The sequence below is a fragment of the Syngnathus scovelli genome, chromosome 1, assembly GCF_024217435.2.
Source record: "Syngnathus scovelli strain Florida chromosome 1, RoL_Ssco_1.2, whole genome shotgun sequence".
Classification (NCBI taxonomy): domain Eukaryota; kingdom Metazoa; phylum Chordata; class Actinopteri; order Syngnathiformes; family Syngnathidae; genus Syngnathus; species Syngnathus scovelli.
This window is the reverse complement of record NC_090847.1, coordinates 13,094,889-13,114,889: the sequence shown is the minus strand read 5'-3', so window position 1 is coordinate 13,114,889 and position 20,001 is coordinate 13,094,889. Positions and strand designations below refer to the sequence as shown.

The following is a 20,001-nucleotide window of genomic DNA, read 5'->3' as shown; positions in this document are numbered from 1 at the left end:
AATCACAAAAGCGCATGCATTTCACCAATTTTATTTCATTGAGCAAAAAAAATCATGAAAAAAAAAATAGTTATATCAGTTAACTCAAGCAATTATTATGAAGATCATACATCAAACACATCTGCAGGGCATAATGAAGATGCCAGGCTTCCAATTTCGGTGGCTGATGCCTGTCAATACAGAAGTACACAGAAAAGTTGGGGAATAAAACAATCTGAAATGCTTAATGTAAACGAAAGTTATTAAAAAAGTATAACTTCACTTAATGTCATAAAACTGCGATCAATCATCGGCAAAATGTATATAGACATATCTTATGCCCACCTACACCTCTAACAATATTAGAACACTCGGCCACTTGTGAAATGTTATGACAAGCTTGTGCAGTTGATCCCATAAGAAACATTTTGCCACTTTTCATTCTCACCTCCCACTCTGCAACAGCTGTTGAAATCAGATGTTCAGTCTGAGCAATTCTCTCCCTGCCAGCCTGAACCTTTTGTGCAAGGGCAGCATTCTCAGCTTGGATTTTTTTGAGCTCCCGTTGCAAATAAGCCTCCTGCTTCTGATACAAGGGAATTATAAAGCTGCTGAAGTCTTGTTCCGGAACCCCCGATGGGCGCCTAAGAGGATAGGTGGATAGTGTTTTACAGAATGATTTGAATTTTTACAACATTGCTAAAGAAATAGACAACAGTCTATGGTAAACGACGTATTACATTGTACCAAGAAAAGGCAATAAGTGGGCAAAAAATGTTGAAGACAGTCTCCTTTCTACCTAAAAAAAAACCCAACAAGAAAATTGCAAAAAAAAAAAAAAAGAGAAAACAAGTCTGTATTTGTGTACCAACCATGCAGGGTCTGGGTTAGTTTTAGCGGCACTTTCCAGTTTGTCCAGCTCATTGAGTTTGGATTCAAGTCTCGCTTCTTTGTTCAGTCTGCTGATATCATCCTTCACATGGAAAGAAAATAGTAAAATATAGAACACCATGAACATCGCGAGACATGTATCACCGAGTTTGCCTAGATGACCATAAACCCTCACCAATTCGCAAATCGCCATTCGGAAATTCACCTACACGATATTTTTCTGTACAACAGTGGTTCTAAAAAAAGTTTTAACCCCAAGTACCACCATCATGACCAACATCAAAACACAGTAATTGTTGTATTTGTAGAAGGTCTATTCTTCTTTGTTTGCATCTGCATGACTGTGCAGTATTGCCAAGACAGGCACTCCAGATAGAGGAGCACAATGAATTAGATTGCCGCATTAAATGATGATGCACAAACTTTAATTCTTTGCAGTCTTTATAAATATCCTTATACTCCATGATGTTATAAAGTACAATATTATTGAGTCCTACTTTTCACACAAACATCGTTTTTGACAGTGAAGGTTTGTATTTCAACATAACTTGAAGGCATATGGAGGGATGGTTATGTTTGTATTGCCAATGTTTTATGTGATGTGTTGTTATTTTGTTTTTGAAAAGAGCTTTGATGCGGCAAAAACTATAGTGGAAGTGCAATAAAAATAAAGACTTTATAACGAATGTGACATATTTACACTTACCTTTATAGTTCTCTGCAACTCATCAACGAACTGCTTATAAATTTTGTCCATCTTCTGATCGTTCATCTTATAGAACTGTTGGAACATGCTGGAAAACCGGTCGGAGCTGTGTAAAAAAAGATTCAAGCGTTAAAATCATACTTTTATGGCGAACGATGATGTGCATTGCTTGTTATAATTCCAGCAAGTTACGTATTATTCATAATATTACATATTATCATGGCAGGCTGTGTACTGTATATGGTTCCTGGGCCTCACGTTGACCAAATCAAGCTTACTCTGAGCACATCTAGAACGCATTAATGCAAGGATGTCAAAGTTTTATCACGGGCCGCATCATAGTCATAGTTTCCTTCGGAGGGCCATTACGACTGTCAAAGCCTTATATTGTAAACAGTATAGGCTACACAACAAACTGATGAATAATTAGCTTTCAAATCAGAGTAGTAAAAACTTAAAATATTTTTAAAAAAAAATGAATGCTAATAATTTTGAGCATTTTTTCTATTTTGTAAAAGTGAGGACAATCTGTAATTTTAGTATTGTCCCATGAAGTCGATGCACAATTTTTCTTCGCGGGCCACATAAAATGATGTGGCGGGCCGTATCTGGCCCCCGGGCCGTTAGTTTGACACCGATGCATTAATGTATATAATGAGTTTGCAAGTTGAAGTTGGCGGGTTGAGCGCTCTGGCATGTCATGTGAAAAATGATTGGTTATTGGTTAAAGAAGCTGTCTCAATGAGTTGAATCGCATCGGCCACTGATATCAGCCAGCATTTGCGATTCTAGACACCATGTCGGAAATTCAGTTTAGGCCAGCAGAGAGGGCCCCGCTCGACTTTTATTCACACGAATTGGACAATAACGCAAATCCGAATGCAGAGCGTTGTATTAATCCAAATCACTTGATAGTAGCTCACCCAGCGAAGTGCATGAATTTTTCGAGGCTTTTCTCAATGACTTTGTTGTATAACTTCAGCCTGTTGCCTTGAGGTTCATCATTTTGGGATGGATCACAAACTGCTTCTGCTTTTACAGCCTGTAATGAAACCTCCGTAGATTCATCCGTGCGATGTTCTGTTACAGAATTGTTATTTGAAAGTTTTTCCGCTGGTTCCTCGTTGTCCATTTTGTGGCCTCGTTTTTTTTCTGTTTACGTTTTGCATTCCGCGCCCAAACTACGGGACGCCACGAGCCCCATAACACTCGGGTTTGCTCTGCTGTGCGCATGCGGGGCAATGCGGAAGCAATGGTGCGTCACTTCCTCCAGTTGACTGACTTTGATCAGCTGGATAGCTCCCTTCGGCCGAAATGGGTTTAATCACTGGAGTCTGCGCTTTCTTATACCACCTGCCCCAGATTTACAAATGGCTGCTGAAACCGTATTACATCACCTCCTTCTTCATGACGATCGCATTCTTGGTTGTCCGAAAGGCTCCTGGTTTGTGCGAGCACCTGGCGACGCAGCGTGAGGACGGCAACTCCTGCGACTTTGACTGGGTGAGCACCGAAGGGCCGGGGCGGGTCGTATAACACAGGCAAGCAGCGAATAAATATAGAGTCTTGTTACAGCCCAAGGACTTTGCGTACATTCTCGTTTGTCCCTTTTTTTTCTCAATAGAGAGAAGTGGAGATTCTCATGTTCCTCAGTGCCATAGTGATGATGAAAAACAGACGAGCAAGTAAGTGTATCCCCCCCCCACACACACACACACTGGTTTGTCAACCGCCACCAGACAATTCATTAGGTACATGTAATAAATAAAAGTGAATGCATGACTCGTAACTGTGCTATGTTGAAATTGTTATATATTTTTTTAATGTGCTATGTTGAAATTGTTATATATTTTTTAATGTATTCCTTAAAGCCCATATTTGCACCGGAATTTACCTAAATGGAACAATTGCATGCTAAACTGAGCCCATATTTGCACCGGAATTTACCTAAATGGAACAATTGCATGCTAAACTGTAGACTCTAACACAGGTCAATTGTGTCCTATTTTAGGCAACTCTTTAACTGTGTGTTTTAATGTGTGACCGTTTAAGTTGTCACCTTCCCACATGCAGGACGTGCTCCACTACAAACAAGCTAGCCCATTGTTGTGTAAACATTACCCTTGAAGGTTCTCTTTTGACCTTGTATCAAGCGGTTTTTCTCCCATCCGTCTTGTAGTTACCTTGGAGCAGCACATTGGAAACTTGTTCCTGTTCAGCAAAGTGGCCAACACAATCCTCTTTTTCCGGCTGGACATTCGCCTTGGCATCCTCTACCTTGCGCTGTGTGTCGGTCAGTAGCATCATCACAATCATCTCGTGAATATTCTCCATTTATCATTGTCAATCAGGAAGCACATGATAATGAAAAATGTATTTACTTCAACTATAAACCTAATTGGGGGGGAAAAAAAGTCAGTCTGTCTCCCTGCCTGTCTTCCCAGCATTTGTCATGACATGCAAGCCGCCTCTATACGTGGGCCCTGAGTACATCAAGTACTTCAGTGACAAGACTATTGATGTGAGTTCATTTGGATGTCAGTTCTAGAAATGTTATGAATCACTTCAATCTGTTGAGAGTATGAATGTCCTCCCCACCCACCTCCAGGACGAGCTACAGAAAGACAGTCGTGTCACCTGGATTGTTGAATTCTATGCTAACTGGTCTTCTGACTGCCAGTCCTTTGCTCCGGTCTATGCCGACCTTTCGCTCAAGTAAGAGATGCTTTTTCACTCTTTTAATCCGAATTAGAAAACAAAACTGAGGTGCTAGACTTCCGTGCTGCACAACTTAATGCACGCTTGACTTGAATTGAATCTGCTTTGAGGGGTTTGTGTGGTCTGCTGTATTTTCAGGTACAACTGCGCTGGGCTGAGGTTTGGAAAGGTGGATATTGGACGTTATGGAGAGGTTTCACAAAGGTAATTTATAGCTACTATATTTTCACATCTTTTTGATCTAATGGCCTCATGTCCTAATAATTTTGTTCACATCAAATGTAAAGCATGCTTTTACCATCCCATCTATGGATCTTTCATTGAAATGCATTAATAACGCAACTACCTCTCCACCAGGTACAAAGTGAGCACATCCCCTCTGTCCAAGCAGCTACCTTCACTGGTGCTATTCCAAGGTGGCCAAGAGGTTATGAGGCGTCCAGCAGTGGACAGTAAAGGCAGAGCTATTTCGTGGACTTTCAATGAGGTTTGGGTGCTTTGAGATCCACGGTAGTATCGCAGCTCATAATCTGCCCCCACTAATATTCTTCCCTCAATTGTTAGGAAAACATCATCAGAGAGTTTGATCTCAATGAGCGCTTCCAGAAGTCCAAGAAGCTGAACAAGAGTCGCGGTTCGAAGGAAGAAGACCAGCGTAACGCCCAACAAGAGGGGGTGAAGCCTGATTTAGTAACTGGAGAAAAGGAGAAAAGCTCAGAGAGCAAGAAAGACAAGTGAACACTGAGAAGTGTGGTTCACCAATCTACTGTACGTTTTGTTTTTCTAATGATGACCTGCCTTCCAGTATTTTTTTAAACAGAAAAACTGCTAATAAGATACAATGTAGACTGCTTTAGAAATTGTGAAAAGAGTGCGTCCGTGCACTGGTCTGTTTTTGAAGCGGATAGCCTAATTGTGAACATGCAAGATGTGATGAAATGATCAAGGGAAGTTTTGTCAACTTATTTAAATAACTTTTTTGTTTTGTATTTAATGTCTGTTGGCTGCGTAACATCTCGCTACTGTGTACAGTTGTGGAACTTGTGTTTACTAATGTCCCATCTTTCAAAAACATTAAAATATTCATAGTTAAGCTTCAATACACATTGTGTTTCATCAATTCGACCTTTTTATTCTCAGAAGACATCTTCAAAAAAATCTGGATAAGGCCATTTTGGAAAAGTCTTAAACGTATTAGTTGAGAAGCTCGTTCCAATCCCACATGAGCAATTTACTCTCACAATAAGTCTTGTCAACATACTTGCACAAATTTGAATTGTTCAGCGGGCGTCATCCTTGGCCAGAGCGGAAGGAAAGTAATTTAGGTTCGCTAAATTATTTTTAAGCAACTTTTGCCATTAATGTTGACTCAACTGTGACCTGGGGAGGGCTACGAAAGAAGTTAGGTTTACGCACCAGGGAAACAATCGGCATGAACAAGAATCACGTGCATGATAAAAAGACAGCCTGCCACAATTCAAAGTATCAGTCTCCTTTTGGGTTGAAAAAAGTGCACATGTTGAATTCAACTAAGTCCTTGATTGGGTAAAACAAAAAAACTGATTAATTGTAATGCCCAATTCGAGCAAACCTTTTTTCCTCAGTCAGCTGTGACAGTCAAATATTTTTTGAATCAATTGTTCAATCAATGATTCCATCATTTAACTGGATACAATTGAATTTTTCTATGTTTCGCCCCCCCCCCCGGTTTCCTACCATTTGTTTATTTTAAATTGTAAACTTCTGGGATTGAAGTATTGACCAGATTTTTTTTTTTTTAAAACTGATTCAGTTCCTGGTTCGGTCATTGTTTTCCAAATTAAAAACAAATGTCTTATTTTGATTAACCAAAACCCTGTGAGGATGAATGAATGAATAACCACTCTGCTCTCATGAAAGACTGCAGAGATCAGAATAGTGACTGTTCAGAGGCTTAAATAGTAGGAATTGGACAATTTAAAATTATACAACACCTCTAGCTGTGGGTTTTCAAGTCACTTGTACCTAGTAGACAACGCCTGAGTGTGAATTATTATCTATATATATTTAAAAATAATAATAATAATAATCAGACCGGCTATACACAATGTCAGGAAAAGGTTAAAAAAAAATAAAGAAATAAAAATGTGCCTTGCTTCCCTATAAATGTTCTAAAGGAAGAAAAAAAATATTGCAAACCAGTCCTGTACTGTGTATTCTAGTGATGCACCGAAATGTAAATTTGTGGCCGAAACTAAATATGAGGAAACCGACGACTGAAAACTGAATTCAGAAATTCCGAGCCATGCACACATGGCCACCAGAGGCAGTCCTTGGTGGCAGACCAAGGTGATGTGTCGCACCGCTAAGTTTGTCTGTCCACCCCCACATCACCTTGTTCCTAAGTCAAATTAACTCAGGCAACTTATTACACTGAACCAAAATGGACTGAGAGAAAATACCATTCAGACGCCAACAAGAGAATGTAAGCGCAAATGCAAATGTTGTACGAACACTAGGAGCAATACCATGTCTGCAAAGGGGTTTTTTTTGGACCAAAATCTAAAATAGTGTATATTTTTGGGCCGTTTTCAACACATTTTCAGTGCATCCCTAGTACATTTCTTTCTTTAAAACGTACCCAAGCCTTGAAAACAACTCAAAGTGACTGGTTTGACATGTTTTGCTTGCAACTACAGGTTTTGTTTTTCCTGTTTGGTGAAATAAATAAGCCCACCCCTCACTGCCCCTAACTGGCTGGTCATCCACGGATAAGACTAAAACAGTTCGGCTAGCATCGGAAACAAGACAGACGAGGATCTTAAAGCTACAAAACTGATTTTGCATAACGCCTCAAGCACAAAAACATTACACAGGTACATTCAACGAAGATGCGTTGCACTCCACATTTTTCTGTGGCTTTTGAAAATAAAGCTCAATTGTTTGCCACGTCCCCAAGTCGACTCTTTGGATCACGACAATTCCGGCAAGAGCTCACGAGTGGCTGATGCAGCCGTCAATTATAAACAGGCAACACATTGGTAATTAAAAATAAACAATTAGACACATACATTTGCCACCCTCATCGATAAGTCATCTTCACCACCTGATGACGGGACCCATTAATAATCTGTAAGATCTTACATGTTTATATAAAAGCATATTTAAAAACAAAGACTTATAAAACTAAAATGATACTGTGTGTTTTATAGGTTGGATGCTCTCAACGCTTTTCACTCGACAGGATGTGTGGTCCATAAGCAAGACGGTCCTCATTGGTCAACACTCATAAATCCATCTTAGAATTCAGTAGGACACTCTCGGGGGTCAAAAATACTGTGTCCTAATGTTACCACGTCAAACCGTATCTGTGCGACTTCTGTCCTTCAGGAAACGGCCTCCAAACGCTCTGTGCCTGTGAAGCAAGAGCCACGTGCAGTCTTTGTTCAGATTGAAAAGGAAAGGCCGGTCGATACCGGGCAGACGGCTGCGCACGAAACGGTGCTTTTGGCTCTGCAGTCATGAATAACATCCAGCTCAGAAAAGAGACAGGTGGAAGTTGTCCAGTGACTTATCTTTTTCTCCTCCTCAGTGGAATAAGAGTGCATGTCACTCAAACCGATATCTCGTAAGTGGTCCCTCCGACACCGGTCACCTTCTTAACTCCGCCCCCTGATTTAGATGTGGTGTGATTGGCCAAGATTGTGCGAGAGGACGATCTGATTGGAAAGCAATTGGGAAAGGAAGACAAATTAAGGTGAGAAGTGCTAGCATCAAGTATATATATAAAAAAATAAAAAATAAACAATAAGGCTGCGTTCGGAATCATTCACTCATTCCCTACTCACTATATGTGGGTCTCTGTATCACGGACAATATAGTTAAAGCCAAATGAAGAATAATTACATATGTGACATAAATATAACTAGTGGACCTTCCATCAATAATTTTAAACAAATTGAGAAATTACAATAACATTAATACAAATGATGCACAAAATTAATACAAATGACACACTTTACAGAATATTTGCATAACTGCCCTCATTCATTGGCGGCAGATGTTTTTTCTACTGTATTTTACTTTTCTGGTTACCATTGGGTTTTTTTTTTTAGTATTTGTCAATGGATTTACTTTGCAGTCACCACACATTCGAATAGCACTACAAAATGGTGGACTTGATTTATACAACACTAAACTGTGCAGTAATTTTAAAAATATGATACACAAAGAAAGACAGACTTAAACATTCAAACTATGCATTGAAGTAGTCGGCTTCCGTTTTTTGGCAACTCCAATATATATGCTCAATGCAGATCAGTTATATTTAAACTTCACAAAACACCGTTGTGTTTTGTTCACACTAGGTTGGGTATGTCATCTAGATTTTGGTCTGAATTTCAATGTTGGTCAAGTTGGTGGTACCTGAAGCATTTGGTGTTTTTGGAGGTCGAACGTGTCGCAAAATCTTTGAGGAGAACCACATATAGTAGACACTGAGTGATTCCGAACACAGTTTAAGGTTTCGCTCCTATTAAACTTCAAAAACCTACAGGGTTTGAATGGGACGACAAAAGAAAATAGCTACTGGTTGAAAACGTCTGCATGCCGGCATGCTCCTTATACTGTCTGTCTGAAAACTATAGGAGGTTAAGGAAGACTCACACAGATCAGGGAGGAAGAGGATGGCTGACACAAAGTAGGGAGGAAGAAGAGGAAGATTAGGAAGAAAGGGAAAAGGAAGAGGAGCAGGCTAAGCGTGGCGAAGACGACGTAGCGTTACTCACTGTGGAGCCTGATGCCCTCCTCCGACTCCTCCCCCTCCCAGCGCCACGGTGGCCCGAAGCTTGTGCTGAGGCCCTGCCTCTCCAGTGTAAGACTGGGACTTGCCCAGGGAGAGGCCGCGAGGCGGCGGGGAGACAGGAGGCTCTGGCGAGCGAGCCCCAGGGGAGGAGGAGGAGGACACACTGTTACGGGGAACTCTGGAAGAGGAGGAGTCGTGGTTATGCTGAAGCAGATGCAGCGTCTCAGGAGGCCCGGAGAGAGGGGGCGGGCTGACGGCACGCAGGTAGGCTCTGTGAGGGGAGGAGAAAGTCGCGGAGCCCTGCAGCAGATGGCCCTCCCTCTGCTGGCTGAGCTGAGCTGAGAGGAAAGGTGACGTATAGCCCTGCAGCTGAGAACTTGGGGACAGCGCTTCCGGCTGGCCTCTGACCGCAGCCCCCGTCGAGGAAGGGAACAGAGCACGAGGCTTCTGCGGCGACAACTCATGGGCGGCAGACTCAAACTCAGGGCTATCGGAGGGTGTGAGCAGGCTGTCGTAGGACAGACTGCCGTTCCGAGGGGTCTGGTTAGCCAGACTTTTGTAGCTGGTGTCGGTAGTGCCTTCTGACTGGAGGGTGGCCAGAGGATTGTGTGCGATGTGCGCTGAGCGCAAGCTGGAGGAGTGGGAGCCCCCAGTGGACAGAACCAGAGAGGATGGGTATGACGTGTGAGAGCGCCCGGTCAGGGAATAACCTGACATGCCCCCCGACACGCCACCGACAGTCCTGCCTAATCCTCCGGGGCCCTCACCCCTGTCCCCTCCCCCTCTGAACGCTCCCGCACCACCCACCACCACTGTGGTCCCGTCCAGGCTGCTCGGTTCCGAACGATAACTGGGGTGGCGGCTGGAGTGAAGGATAGAGGGAGACGGAGAGTCGAGACTCTCCCCGCGGATCACCTGAGCAGAGCAGAGGAGGAGAGACAGATATACAGACAGTAGGGGAAGGTGTACACAGGAGAGAGGGTGGGGGAGGGAACGTGATGAGGATGAGTGAGGAGAGGATGAAGAAAGACCAAATCCCCACGTTACCACAGGAAAATTTGCAGAGGCAGCATAGAAACACAGTTTGTCCGACAGATTCCAACAGGAAGAAAAGAGTGGTGGTGGACAAAGGAGGGGGGTGGGGGGTTGGATGCTTAATCTGTGCTCTACTCCATCATCATCATCACACTACTGCATTGGAAACATTGACTGGTTCGAACAGGCACTGACGTTGCATGTCAAAGACAGCGATGGAAATACACAGTACGTTGACTACACATTCCAGTCAATGCACTTTAGGGGGAAGGGCAAGATCCACTTCAACACACAGACTGGCAAAGGGAAACACACATGACACTTGCTGAGGACTTACTGATCAACCGATGGCCACTGAATGATCAATTTCAAGTAAAAACAACAACAACAACAACAAAAAAGAGGGGCTTGGTGTTAACCACAAAGGACATCAGCGAGACGAGGGAGTAATAGTTTCCAAAGCATTTGGGAATACATCATAAGTAGAAGATAAATGCAAAGGAATGCGAGTCCTAAAGAGAGTTTTTTTTCCAGTTCAGCTTTAACTTCTTGTCTAAGCTAAATCACAGGCTCCAATTGAACACTTTTAGAGCTTATGTTGGTATTTAAAACTTCACAGTACCCCTATTTTACTCTTAAAAGAGTACCTTGCCGGTATGTGTGTGGGCACTGTGGTTCCTTCCTGGGCTGTTGTACGCAGGTCGATACTTGTACATGGGCTGTGTGGGCACACCTTCTGCCAACAAGCTGCTTTCTGCAATTGCAAAACATGGAGAGTGTGTCATTAGGAAACAAAACTATCTCAACTTGGTTACGATACCTATGTGTGTGCGTGCAAGCGTGTCTTACCCTCAGCGTCACCACGAGGCAGCCCAGGGTAACGAAGCTCTGGCTTCGGGGGAGGTGGAGGCTCCGTGTCTGCCGACTGGCTCTCCATTTGATCCAAACTGCTCTTTGACTGAAATGACAAGCGCAGGGGCCAACAACCATGTTGGAAATTAAACTGCAGGTACTCACTCAAAATCAGATTTTACCTATTTCCTGAGTGCATAAAAAACATTGAACCACAGCTGTTAGGCATGTGATAGGGACCAAGTCCTGCTGCAAATAGCAAAATGATTGTGCCCACCATTTTAACATGGGTTTGTAATTGCGTATAGATGCCATAGCAGAGCGGCAAATCACTTAATACCATATAAAGAGGATCATAAAAGGATCATAAATCATCACCAGTATGCATCTAGCATGTATACAATCATGAACCAATGTTACATAAACGACATTTATTTGACATAGACAAACTGCATTTACAAAAGGCTCACCAATAACGTTAGCTAGCAACTGACCTAAATAACACGCTAGCACATGCCTTTACGCACTGGCACACACACTTACACTTCACACATATGGTATGACGTTATAGAACTTACCTCGTGACATTTAATTATTAATTTTTAATTTTTTTTTTTTACTATACATGAATTGCATTCAAGGAGCACCAACAAAAAAACGAGCACTGCCAATTAACTTTTGCTATTAGCAACAATACAATTCACACAATAGACTCCTATGATACAATTTGCCTGTTTTTGTATTGGTCCCAATCAAATAAACCAAGTAAAAACAAAAACAGACATCTCAAACTTTTGCATTTACTACAAAATTTGATCACGCTGGCGATGTATAGTGAGAGACCAACAATGCTCTTCCACTAAATGACAGAAGGTAAAATTTATTTGTGTATCCACCTTCTGCAATTGATAGAACAGAATAGTGGCACTGTGTTTAACAAACAGGCTGCAACCATTTGGCTGCTTTTTCAAGACTTGAAGGAAACTGATTGTGACACAGAAGTTTGGCCATATCACTTTTGTTCACAAGTCACAGCAGAATAAATCTGCCCAGTGACAGCTCGTATCTTGGAAAAACTTAAGTCGTAAGACCAGGCCATGGTACCATTGCATATTTTCGATGTATGGAATAATCTGCAGGTGTTCACTGTACTCACTCTTGTGCTGTGTCGATCATTCTGGATACCATTGTCCAGGACCTTGGCTTCGAGCTGTGCTTCCGTGAGAGCCGGCCTGAGGAAAGGGGGCTGTAGTTCGACTGTCTGAGGCTTGCGGGAACGACCCATATATCTGAACAAAGGAAACACCAATGCCAGATGACACTCGTTATTTCGACTAGAGAAATGAGAGAGGAGGGAAAGAAAAAGAGGGACAATCCAGAGGAAAAAAAAAAGAGACTTTCAAAAGTAAGACTAACCTGGGTGCCAGTGAGCTGCAAAGTACATGTGAAATATTCCTAACACAGCCATTGGTGAAAGGGTTAACACCTCCACGAAACTTTCCTGTCACCTAAAGAGCGCGGGAGATGGGAGGAGGAATAATGTAACATTCATTAGGTGTTATATCCGCTATTCTTAAAATGACACAGACAAATCATGCCAACTTGTACATACCTGCTCATTTGTGGTCCGACCTCTAGCCACCAGCACAATATGGAACCCAGTCAGGCCAGCAACTGGGACAAAAAAGAGACCAGCAACACACATCACAGCCATACTGGTGGGGCAGAAGCTAAGGAGCCATATCAAACCGAACCCCAACAAAAGCAAACACGAGAATAGAGAAAAATCAGGAACGAGTGCTATCATTTACATTTTGGACACAAAGTTAAGGATACGTGACTGCAGCATGTGGTGTGTCGAGTTGCTGGCGGTGGTGCAGCACATAAACGAGGCCAAAGCCAAAAACATCCACGATGTGGGTGGTGAGTGACAGCAGGAAGAGGAAGAAGTAGCGATAGTTGCGCCGACCAATACAGTTGTTCACCCATGGACAGTGGTGGTCAAAGTCCTGATGGAGCAGAGGAGAATTTTATAGAACCAGGACTCCAAGATATAGTCCATCCACAAGTCAACCTTATCCAAATGTACATTGAATGCAGGCAAACGCTTACCCTCACGAGGGTCAATTATGACCAAAATTATCAATACTATCAAAATATCACCAAATGGTCAGAAAAACCCCTCATGCACTGAAAACTACTATGTAATTGTATGTACCGTAATTTTCGGACTATAAGTCGCGGTTTTTTTCATAGTTTGGGTGGGGGGGCGACTTATACTGAGGAGCGACTGATGTGAATTATTTCACAAATTTTCAAAATTCAAAAAAAAAGAAAAAAAAAAAAAAAGAAAGAAAAATTTTTAACTGCGATAAACGAACCGCAATGTAGCAAGGGATTACTGTAATTTGATTTTCAAGTGACGTCAGTGGCGCGGCGCGGCGGTTGTTTACACAAACGACAAAGATTCGATCACGGGATGACGAAGGGCCCCACGTGCTACCGGCATTATTAGCGGCTTTGTTTGTAAGTGACACGGAGGGCGAAGAGTTTGAAGGATTTAATGATTTGGAGTGACACAGAAGGTTTGGAAAAACTATTATAACTATTATAATATAGTTATATACTAGATCTGTAGAATAACGACGAGGCTGACGTAGGGCGCACGCGCGTTGTTGTTGACAAAGGACGAGGAATTTGATCGATGGATTTAATGATTTGGAGTGACACAGATGGTTTGATTATATTGTTGTTTATGTGATAGTTATTTGATGTATACTTTATATATCGTTATATGGGTCTGTGGAATATTTAGACGTCAGCGGCGCGGCACATACGCTGCATCGTTTCCATAAAGGACGATCGATAGATTTAATGAATTGGAGTGACACAGGTTTTATAAACGTGTTATTTATGTAATACTTATTTGAATAACTCTGAATGTTACGTCAGGCCCGTTCTCAGCTCTTCGTTTGTCTTTATGTCACGTTAGCATACCTATCGTTTAGCCTGTTGTTGCTCGTTCATGTCTGTTGGTGTTGGATTTTGTCGAATAAATTTCCCCCAAAATGCGACTTGAACTCCGGAGCGACTTATATATGTTTTTTTTTCACGTTATTGTGCATTTTATGGCTAATGCAACCTATATTCCGGAGCGACTTTTAGTCCGAAAATTACGGTATAATGTATTTTAATACAAATATAAGCACCGTGTCCCGAGTTAATGCGGCCAAGTGTGCGCACTAGCACTCAGTTTTTGATGCACTCCAAACGGCAAATATGAGCAACATACAAATTAGGTGGACTTTTAGGATAAGCAAATGATCCAATGTGAGGCTTGTGTTGAGCACATACCTCTACACAGTTGTCGCAGACCGAACAATGGGAGCATCGCGGGGGTCGGTAGAAGCGACAGGTGGAGCACCACTTCATGCGCACTTGGATGCCCTTGATTTCCACTGTCTTGTAGAGCGGAGCGCGGAAATCATCCTCTTTGTCCTCATCTTCCTCCGCTAGAGAAGGGGTGACGACAAAAGCTAAGATGTTTACAACTACTCCTTATGCACATCTGAAAAAAAAATCTAACTTGGGTTCACCTCGAGGGAAGACTCCCGGATCCATGAACGTAGCCATGCAGAAGTTGGCCAGCGTGAAGAGGAAGATCACGGCAACATAAACAGGAATGACGGCGGAGAAATAGTCGTACAACCACGGACAGCTACGAGGCAAGAGCAGGAAAAATACATTGTCACTTTAACAAACTAGCAGAATGTATCAGTCATTTACCCCGCACAGGTCCATAAGGATTTGGAAAGGATTCAAATTCTTGATTTGTGGACTTCCTAGACTTCTCTACCCACACAAAACCCACTCAAGTACACGGGGGAAGAGTCTTGAGAGGAGGACAGGGGCCTGAAGTGAGATTAAAAATGCGGAACCTCTTGAGATAACACTCCCAAAACTTGTTTTTGCTTTCTGTCTGTACACAGCTTGCAGGGAAAGGGATTTGAATCTGTAAAAGGTTAAACAGTTCTACCAACAATTTGTGGGTCCAAATATGAAAGACTGCACACAACATGCTGTAAACAGAATACAAACACAACGCAAGAGGTATTCAGCGTTACCAATAATACACTTCACACATGCAGAGAGGATATACTAGGGCTGCTCAATTAATCAAATTTTAATCACGATTTTGGCTCCAGACGATCTCAAAATTCATATGATTGAGGACAAATGATTATTTGAGGTTTCCGTTCTGAGATGTGCCTGCGCAACTCAATATGTTCAATAAACACTGTTCCAAACATGTTCCATAAATGCTTTTCCAATTTCAAAAACATAATTGTGTAAATAATCATAATTTTAATATTAAACAGAATAATCGTGATTATGATTTTGACCCATAATCGAACAGCCCTAGGACATCGCACCGTGAATCGTTTAATTTACAGTATGTGGACAGCAAGAGACTCACGTGAAGCAGAAGAAGAGAGTGGTGGATCCGACCAGGAAGGTGGTGGCTGCAGACACCGGGACATATCGGCTGGGTCTAAAGGGGCGGGGAGGAGCGGAAACCTGGCCAGCCACTCCTCCCCCGACACCCCCACTGCTGAAGCCCGGCATCAGAGATGGAGCAGTGGGAGGAAGACCAGGTGAGAGGTAGATTTCTACAGTCTACCTATTTGAAAGGCTGCTCTACTAGTTAATATGACAAATATGGTGTTTGATTGGGAGAGGCCATGGGTTGACCCGAAGCAAAGCAGCATATATGAACGGAAAAACAGTCAGCAACACTTCACAGCACTATAACGATCGCTCAAATATACATATATGCTTTTTTTTTTCATACAGCAATATACAGTTCCACTTGCATGTAGATAGTATGTAAATATAAATTTTTCTATGCAGGACTATAATTTAGGCATAAAAAAGCAGGAGCAATGTGATACAAAAATATGTATAGGAAATTCATAAATATTTTTGTATGGCTTCAATGGTACTGCGTTGGGTGCAAGAAGGTAATTAAGTCTTAGCTGTAACACCCCTGCTTGTGCGTAGAAAAGCGCAGACTTAGACGTTTTCAAATAAATTGCAATCGTTGTGCTCAAACTCCAATTATCTGGGGTGGGGGGAGGAAAAAAAATGAAAAAGAAAATCTCAAAGTAAGGGAGCAGAAAATTAAAGATTTAGCGGATGAAGGGCCAGCAGGCAGAGAGCAGATGCACATGGAGGAAAACAAGCAAAGTATTGAGCACGGTAGCTGCTGATGACTTGTGTGATTGTCCCGAGGGGGCTTATTTAGGCACTGGGTGGGAGGGGGAAGCTGAGGATGGCTGAGGGCTGCAGGCGGGACAGTTCCACACTGTCGAACTGTCAGCAGCGATATACAACTGAAGAAAAGTCAAAATCCAAGTCCAAAGGTGACTTTGGAAAGTTGCTAAAATGCTATTGTAGTCTCTATTGTAGTCTAAGTTCCAGCCAAGTCCATTCCGGATTCTTTGAGAGCACTGCCGTCGGTTTGTGTGTCAACGTGGCAAAAGAAGAGGAAACACACCCCAAAAACAAACAAAAAAACAAACAAAAAAAACCCACAAAGAAATCAACTCTTTCCAAAAAGAAGCCCTGAGCACGTCACTGGAGCGTTACTGGATGTAGAAACCAGGCCTGGATGTAGAAACCTCTCCCACCTCCACGTTCTCTGCACGTTGACCTTCTCTCCCATTGTGCAGCTTTGAAACACGGCCATCTGCATCATGGCAGCTACATAGTCTAATGCATATTTGTCCTTATAGATTGTCCTCGTGATGTTATTCCTCCACGCCTTGTGATGGCAGATTGAAGGAAGTCGCTGTTTAAAAAAAAAAAAAAAAAAAAGAAAATGTCACTGTGTATATGAATGGTTATCTATCTCGATGTTTCTCTTGCACAGTAACATAAACAAAAGAGGCCTTTAAAGACTTGTGCTTTTACTAGAATGTAGTTAATACAATTTCCCAGAAAAACGACAAGTCAAAGGAAATGTGGGTGTTCAAACCATCATCACCATTCATAATGTCAGCTAAGACTGTGATTCTTCTCCTTGGGTAACTAATTGTCAACTCGTGAGTTTGAATCCAAAAGTGAGCCACAGACAAGTTGTTAATATTGCAGGGCTCACAACTTGGTGCCAATTCTAAAATACAGGTATCAAGTCTGATCAAGACCAAAAGGATTGAAATTATTTTTATTAAAACCGGTTTGATCCAATCCATAAGCCCATCCTATTATATAAACTCATCTTCACTATGTGAAAAATGCCATAGCGCAGATGACCTGCGGACATGGTTCCCATGTGCTTGTGTTTCCACAGGTGAACAATCATTGTCCAGTGAAGGTGGTGTTTTTAGATGTCAGTGTCAATCAATTGGGGTGTCATACTTTGCCCCGGTCTGATCTGAAAGACAGACTAACTGCGCGGCTTCTTATTTGGCTTTGTTGTGTTTTATTTATGATGCCACCAAACAAAAATACAATAATGACAAAGCTAAGTGTGATGATAATGATAGACCCAGACATTGACCTTATTGTAACAGGAAAACGAACTGGCTGGCAGATACAGTATAAGCCAGTGTTTCCCAACCAGTGTGCCGCGGCACACCGGTGTCACGTGAGAGATGTTCCGTGGGAAATTGTCCAACATTAAATACCGAGCGAATTGTAAACAGGATTACCAAACCACAGGTCAGTTTCCGCAAGGCTAATCGTGCATGCGTGGCAAATCGGAGAATTTTGAGATTTCATGTTGTGGCATCGGCACATACTCAATGTGTGTTGCTGTTAGTGTTGGCTCGTGAGTGAACGATTCGTTCAAAAAAGGTTGGGAAACACTGGTATAAGCATTACCAATTTATACACACAAATCAATTGTTGCTAACAAGTGCACTTTCACTTAGTGTAATTCATTCTAGCTGAATCAATAAAACATTTTATGTACCTGTCAGGTGAGTAGTTTTGCTTTACTTTTGCATGTAAATGACGCTGGCAATCTTTTAGTAAAAATTTTATATTCCTTAAAGCGCAGCTCATAAAGTTGATTAGTTTTATGATGGTTTTAGCTGGGAATTAATCTCCTCTTGATAGTTTTGCTTCGAAATGAAAACAATTTGTAAGTCAACCAGCCTCACGGAACACAAATACTTTTGACAACATTTTGCTGCAGACAACTTCCTTGACAAGTCATACACAGTACAAACACATTTTACAATACTCAACGGCAAATTACGGATCATATTACATTTTCGTTCACTTTGGGACACCTAACGAAGCAAAACTTTGACAAGCACTTCACAGGAAGATTAACTTCTGAAAGATGAGTTACTATTGATTTCACCATCACTTCCTTACCACACTGACTCGTTATTAAAATGTTAAGACACGGTAAAAGAAATACACTTGTACAAGGACTATGCATTAAGATCCCCTAGTTACTGGCATTCAAGCGGCATTAACTTTTCGATCCACAATCCCTTAATGTTAAAAATCAGTGTGAGTGAATGGAATCGCTTTGAAACCATTTGTCCTTCCATCAATCCATTTTCGGTATTGGGTTTAAATGTTACCCTCATTTGGAATGTCGTCGTCTATGTGGACGTCGTTTGCGTCCCCACGGTCGCAAGATGGAAAAACTCGTTCGTGCGGTGTGAAAACGCCAATGAAAACGGATCTGGAGGAGCAAGCGTAATCTGATCGTTTGGACACGCCCCTCTTCCAAACAACCGAGTTGGGACAAACGCGGAGCTGTCGTACTGACACTGTGACACTGTCTGTTGTTAATCATCTCATCTGCCCCACACCAAATCCCACCATCCCTCCACTATAATGGATGTTAATCCTAAAATCTCCGCGTCGCCCGTCATGTTACCGCAACAATTCACAGCTGAAGCTAACGGTCACGTCACTAGGCGTCTAGTCATGCAAAATTTCAATTAGTTTCATGCTTAAAGATTGCCAAACAACCCTGTGCTGTGTTCAGTCCAAGATAAATATACACTGTTTGATAGATCAAACTAGCGCCATGATTCAATGATGTGTCCTAATAGAGAGCTGGCGTTGAACAGGCCAGGGCAGTGTTCGGCATCATCATCATCAAGCAACGCAAAATAACACATCAAATTACCGCAATAACCAACGACCCGATGTGTGATCCCAGATGACAAAAACAACGGGTTTTACACGCAGTCCCCGCTCAATGATTCGTTGCGCTTTACCTTGCCTCGAAAGTTTTGGCGAGAGCAAACGCTAACGGAGTTAGCCGACGAGCAATGAAACCTTCACACTCTCGACATCGCCTCTTTGGCTGCCACCGTTCATCAAATATTCAACAGCCTTTACTGCGGGTATTGAGGGGGAAAAAGCCACACGTACCTAAACAACAAAACGATGAGTGGTCTTGCTCACTGATGAGAGTAGTTTCGGTCCAACGTCAGTTAGCCGATAGCATATCGCTTAGCTCGCCTAGGCCGACAACGGAATCCCGGAAAAGGAGCATTGTATGCTGGTCCTCCAGGTGGGGCGAGTAGCCAACCAGGAGTCGGGGGCGTGGTCCTGCGAAACTGTTCCGAAACATCATTGTGCACTTTTCTATTTGCATCAAAATTTTAACAATATCGAGACAATTAATCTACTTTTTATTTAGATTTTTATGACTTCTACATCACCACAATGCAAACAGAAATTGATATTCAACATAGACAAAAGTATCTAAAAAGGTACTGGTTACAAACAAACAAACAAACAAACAAGAAAAAGGTCAATGCCAACCCCACCCTGGCCCTCATTGCAAGCAGTACATTAAAAAAGTATACATAAAACAGAGCAGGATTGACCATATAATAGTAATGAGAAGAAGAACAACTTCATGAAGTTCAATTATATTTGCATTGAATACAGCTCGAGTTAAAAAAAGGAAGTGAGGTGGAAAAAAAGCAGCCATCATAGAGCCTAGGTTATTATAGCAAAAAATACAATAGAAAAGAGTATACTCGGAAAACTATTT

General features: G+C 42.1%; 3 protein-coding genes across 4 annotated transcripts; 1 reads left to right on the top strand and 2 right to left on the bottom strand.

Moving 5' to 3' along the window:
• Positions 1-15: 15 nt before the first annotated feature.
• Positions 16-2,848, bottom strand: pmf1 (polyamine modulated factor 1). The gene is made up of 5 exons (XM_049749730.2): positions 2,500-2,848; positions 1,577-1,682; positions 852-952; positions 428-623; positions 16-170 (listed from the first exon to the last, which is right to left on the bottom strand). Exons 1-5 carry the CDS (start codon positions 2,706-2,708, stop codon positions 105-107), a joined length of 678 nt encoding a protein of 225 aa, XP_049605687.1. The 5' UTR covers positions 2,709-2,848; the 3' UTR covers positions 16-104.
• Positions 2,849-2,890: 42 nt separating this feature from the next.
• Positions 2,891-5,394, top strand: tmx2a (thioredoxin-related transmembrane protein 2a). Its single transcript, XM_049749675.1, has 8 exons — positions 2,891-3,079; positions 3,201-3,261; positions 3,756-3,869; positions 4,021-4,097; positions 4,185-4,291; positions 4,433-4,498; positions 4,652-4,781; positions 4,859-5,394. Exons 1-8 carry the CDS (start codon positions 2,891-2,893, stop codon positions 5,030-5,032), a joined length of 918 nt encoding a protein of 305 aa, XP_049605632.1. The 3' UTR covers positions 5,033-5,394.
• Positions 5,395-5,993: 599 nt separating this feature from the next.
• On the bottom strand, positions 5,994-19,517 carry zdhhc5b (zinc finger DHHC-type palmitoyltransferase 5b). Of its 2 annotated transcripts, XM_049749431.1 has the most exons (13): positions 19,371-19,517; positions 15,442-16,815; positions 14,561-14,682; positions 14,319-14,476; positions 12,801-12,973; positions 12,577-12,679; positions 12,381-12,472; positions 12,121-12,253; positions 10,962-11,070; positions 10,760-10,866; positions 9,061-9,992; positions 8,939-8,962; positions 5,994-7,992 (listed from the first exon to the last, which is right to left on the bottom strand). In XM_049749431.1, the coding sequence occupies exons 2-12, from the start codon at positions 15,588-15,590 to the stop codon at positions 8,944-8,946; spliced, it is 2,097 nt and encodes a 698-aa protein (XP_049605388.1). In that variant the 5' UTR covers positions 15,591-16,815; positions 19,371-19,517; the 3' UTR covers positions 5,994-7,992; positions 8,939-8,943. The 2 variants fall into 2 exon arrangements, with proteins under 2 accessions (XP_049605388.1, XP_049605377.1); XM_049749420.2 differs by lacking the exon at positions 8,939-8,962.
• Between the last annotated feature and the right edge of the window lie 484 nt (positions 19,518-20,001).

Bases quoted from the DNA above. Each gene is read 5' to 3' on its own strand.
- pmf1 (XM_049749730.2), bottom strand. From the start codon at position 2,708: ATGGACAACGAGGAACCAGCGGAAAAACTTTCAAATAACAATTCTGTA. The intron at 953-1,576 runs GTAAGTGTAAAT...TTCCATGTGAAG, and splicing joins AGTTGCAGAGAACTATAAAG to GATGATATCAGCAGACTGAA. The intron at 624-851 runs GTTGGTACACAA...CTATCCTCTTAG, and splicing joins ACTAACCCAGACCCTGCATG to GCGCCCATCGGGGGTTCCGG.
- tmx2a (XM_049749675.1), top strand. From the start codon at position 2,891: ATGGGTTTAATCACTGGAGTCTGCGCTTTCTTATACCACCTGCCCCAG. The intron at 4,292-4,432 runs GTAAGAGATGCT...CTGTATTTTCAG, and splicing joins TATGCCGACCTTTCGCTCAA to GTACAACTGCGCTGGGCTGA. The intron at 4,782-4,858 runs GTTTGGGTGCTT...CTCAATTGTTAG, and splicing joins TTTCGTGGACTTTCAATGAG to GAAAACATCATCAGAGAGTT.
- zdhhc5b (XM_049749420.2), bottom strand. From the start codon at position 15,590: ATGCCGGGCTTCAGCAGTGGGGGTGTCGGGGGAGGAGTGGCTGGCCAG. The intron at 12,473-12,576 runs GTATGTACAAGT...CGCGCTCTTTAG, and splicing joins GTCGGACCACAAATGAGCAG to GTGACAGGAAAGTTTCGTGG. The intron at 11,071-12,120 runs GTGAGTACAGTG...TTGTCATTTCAG, and splicing joins ATGATCGACACAGCACAAGA to TCAAAGAGCAGTTTGGATCA.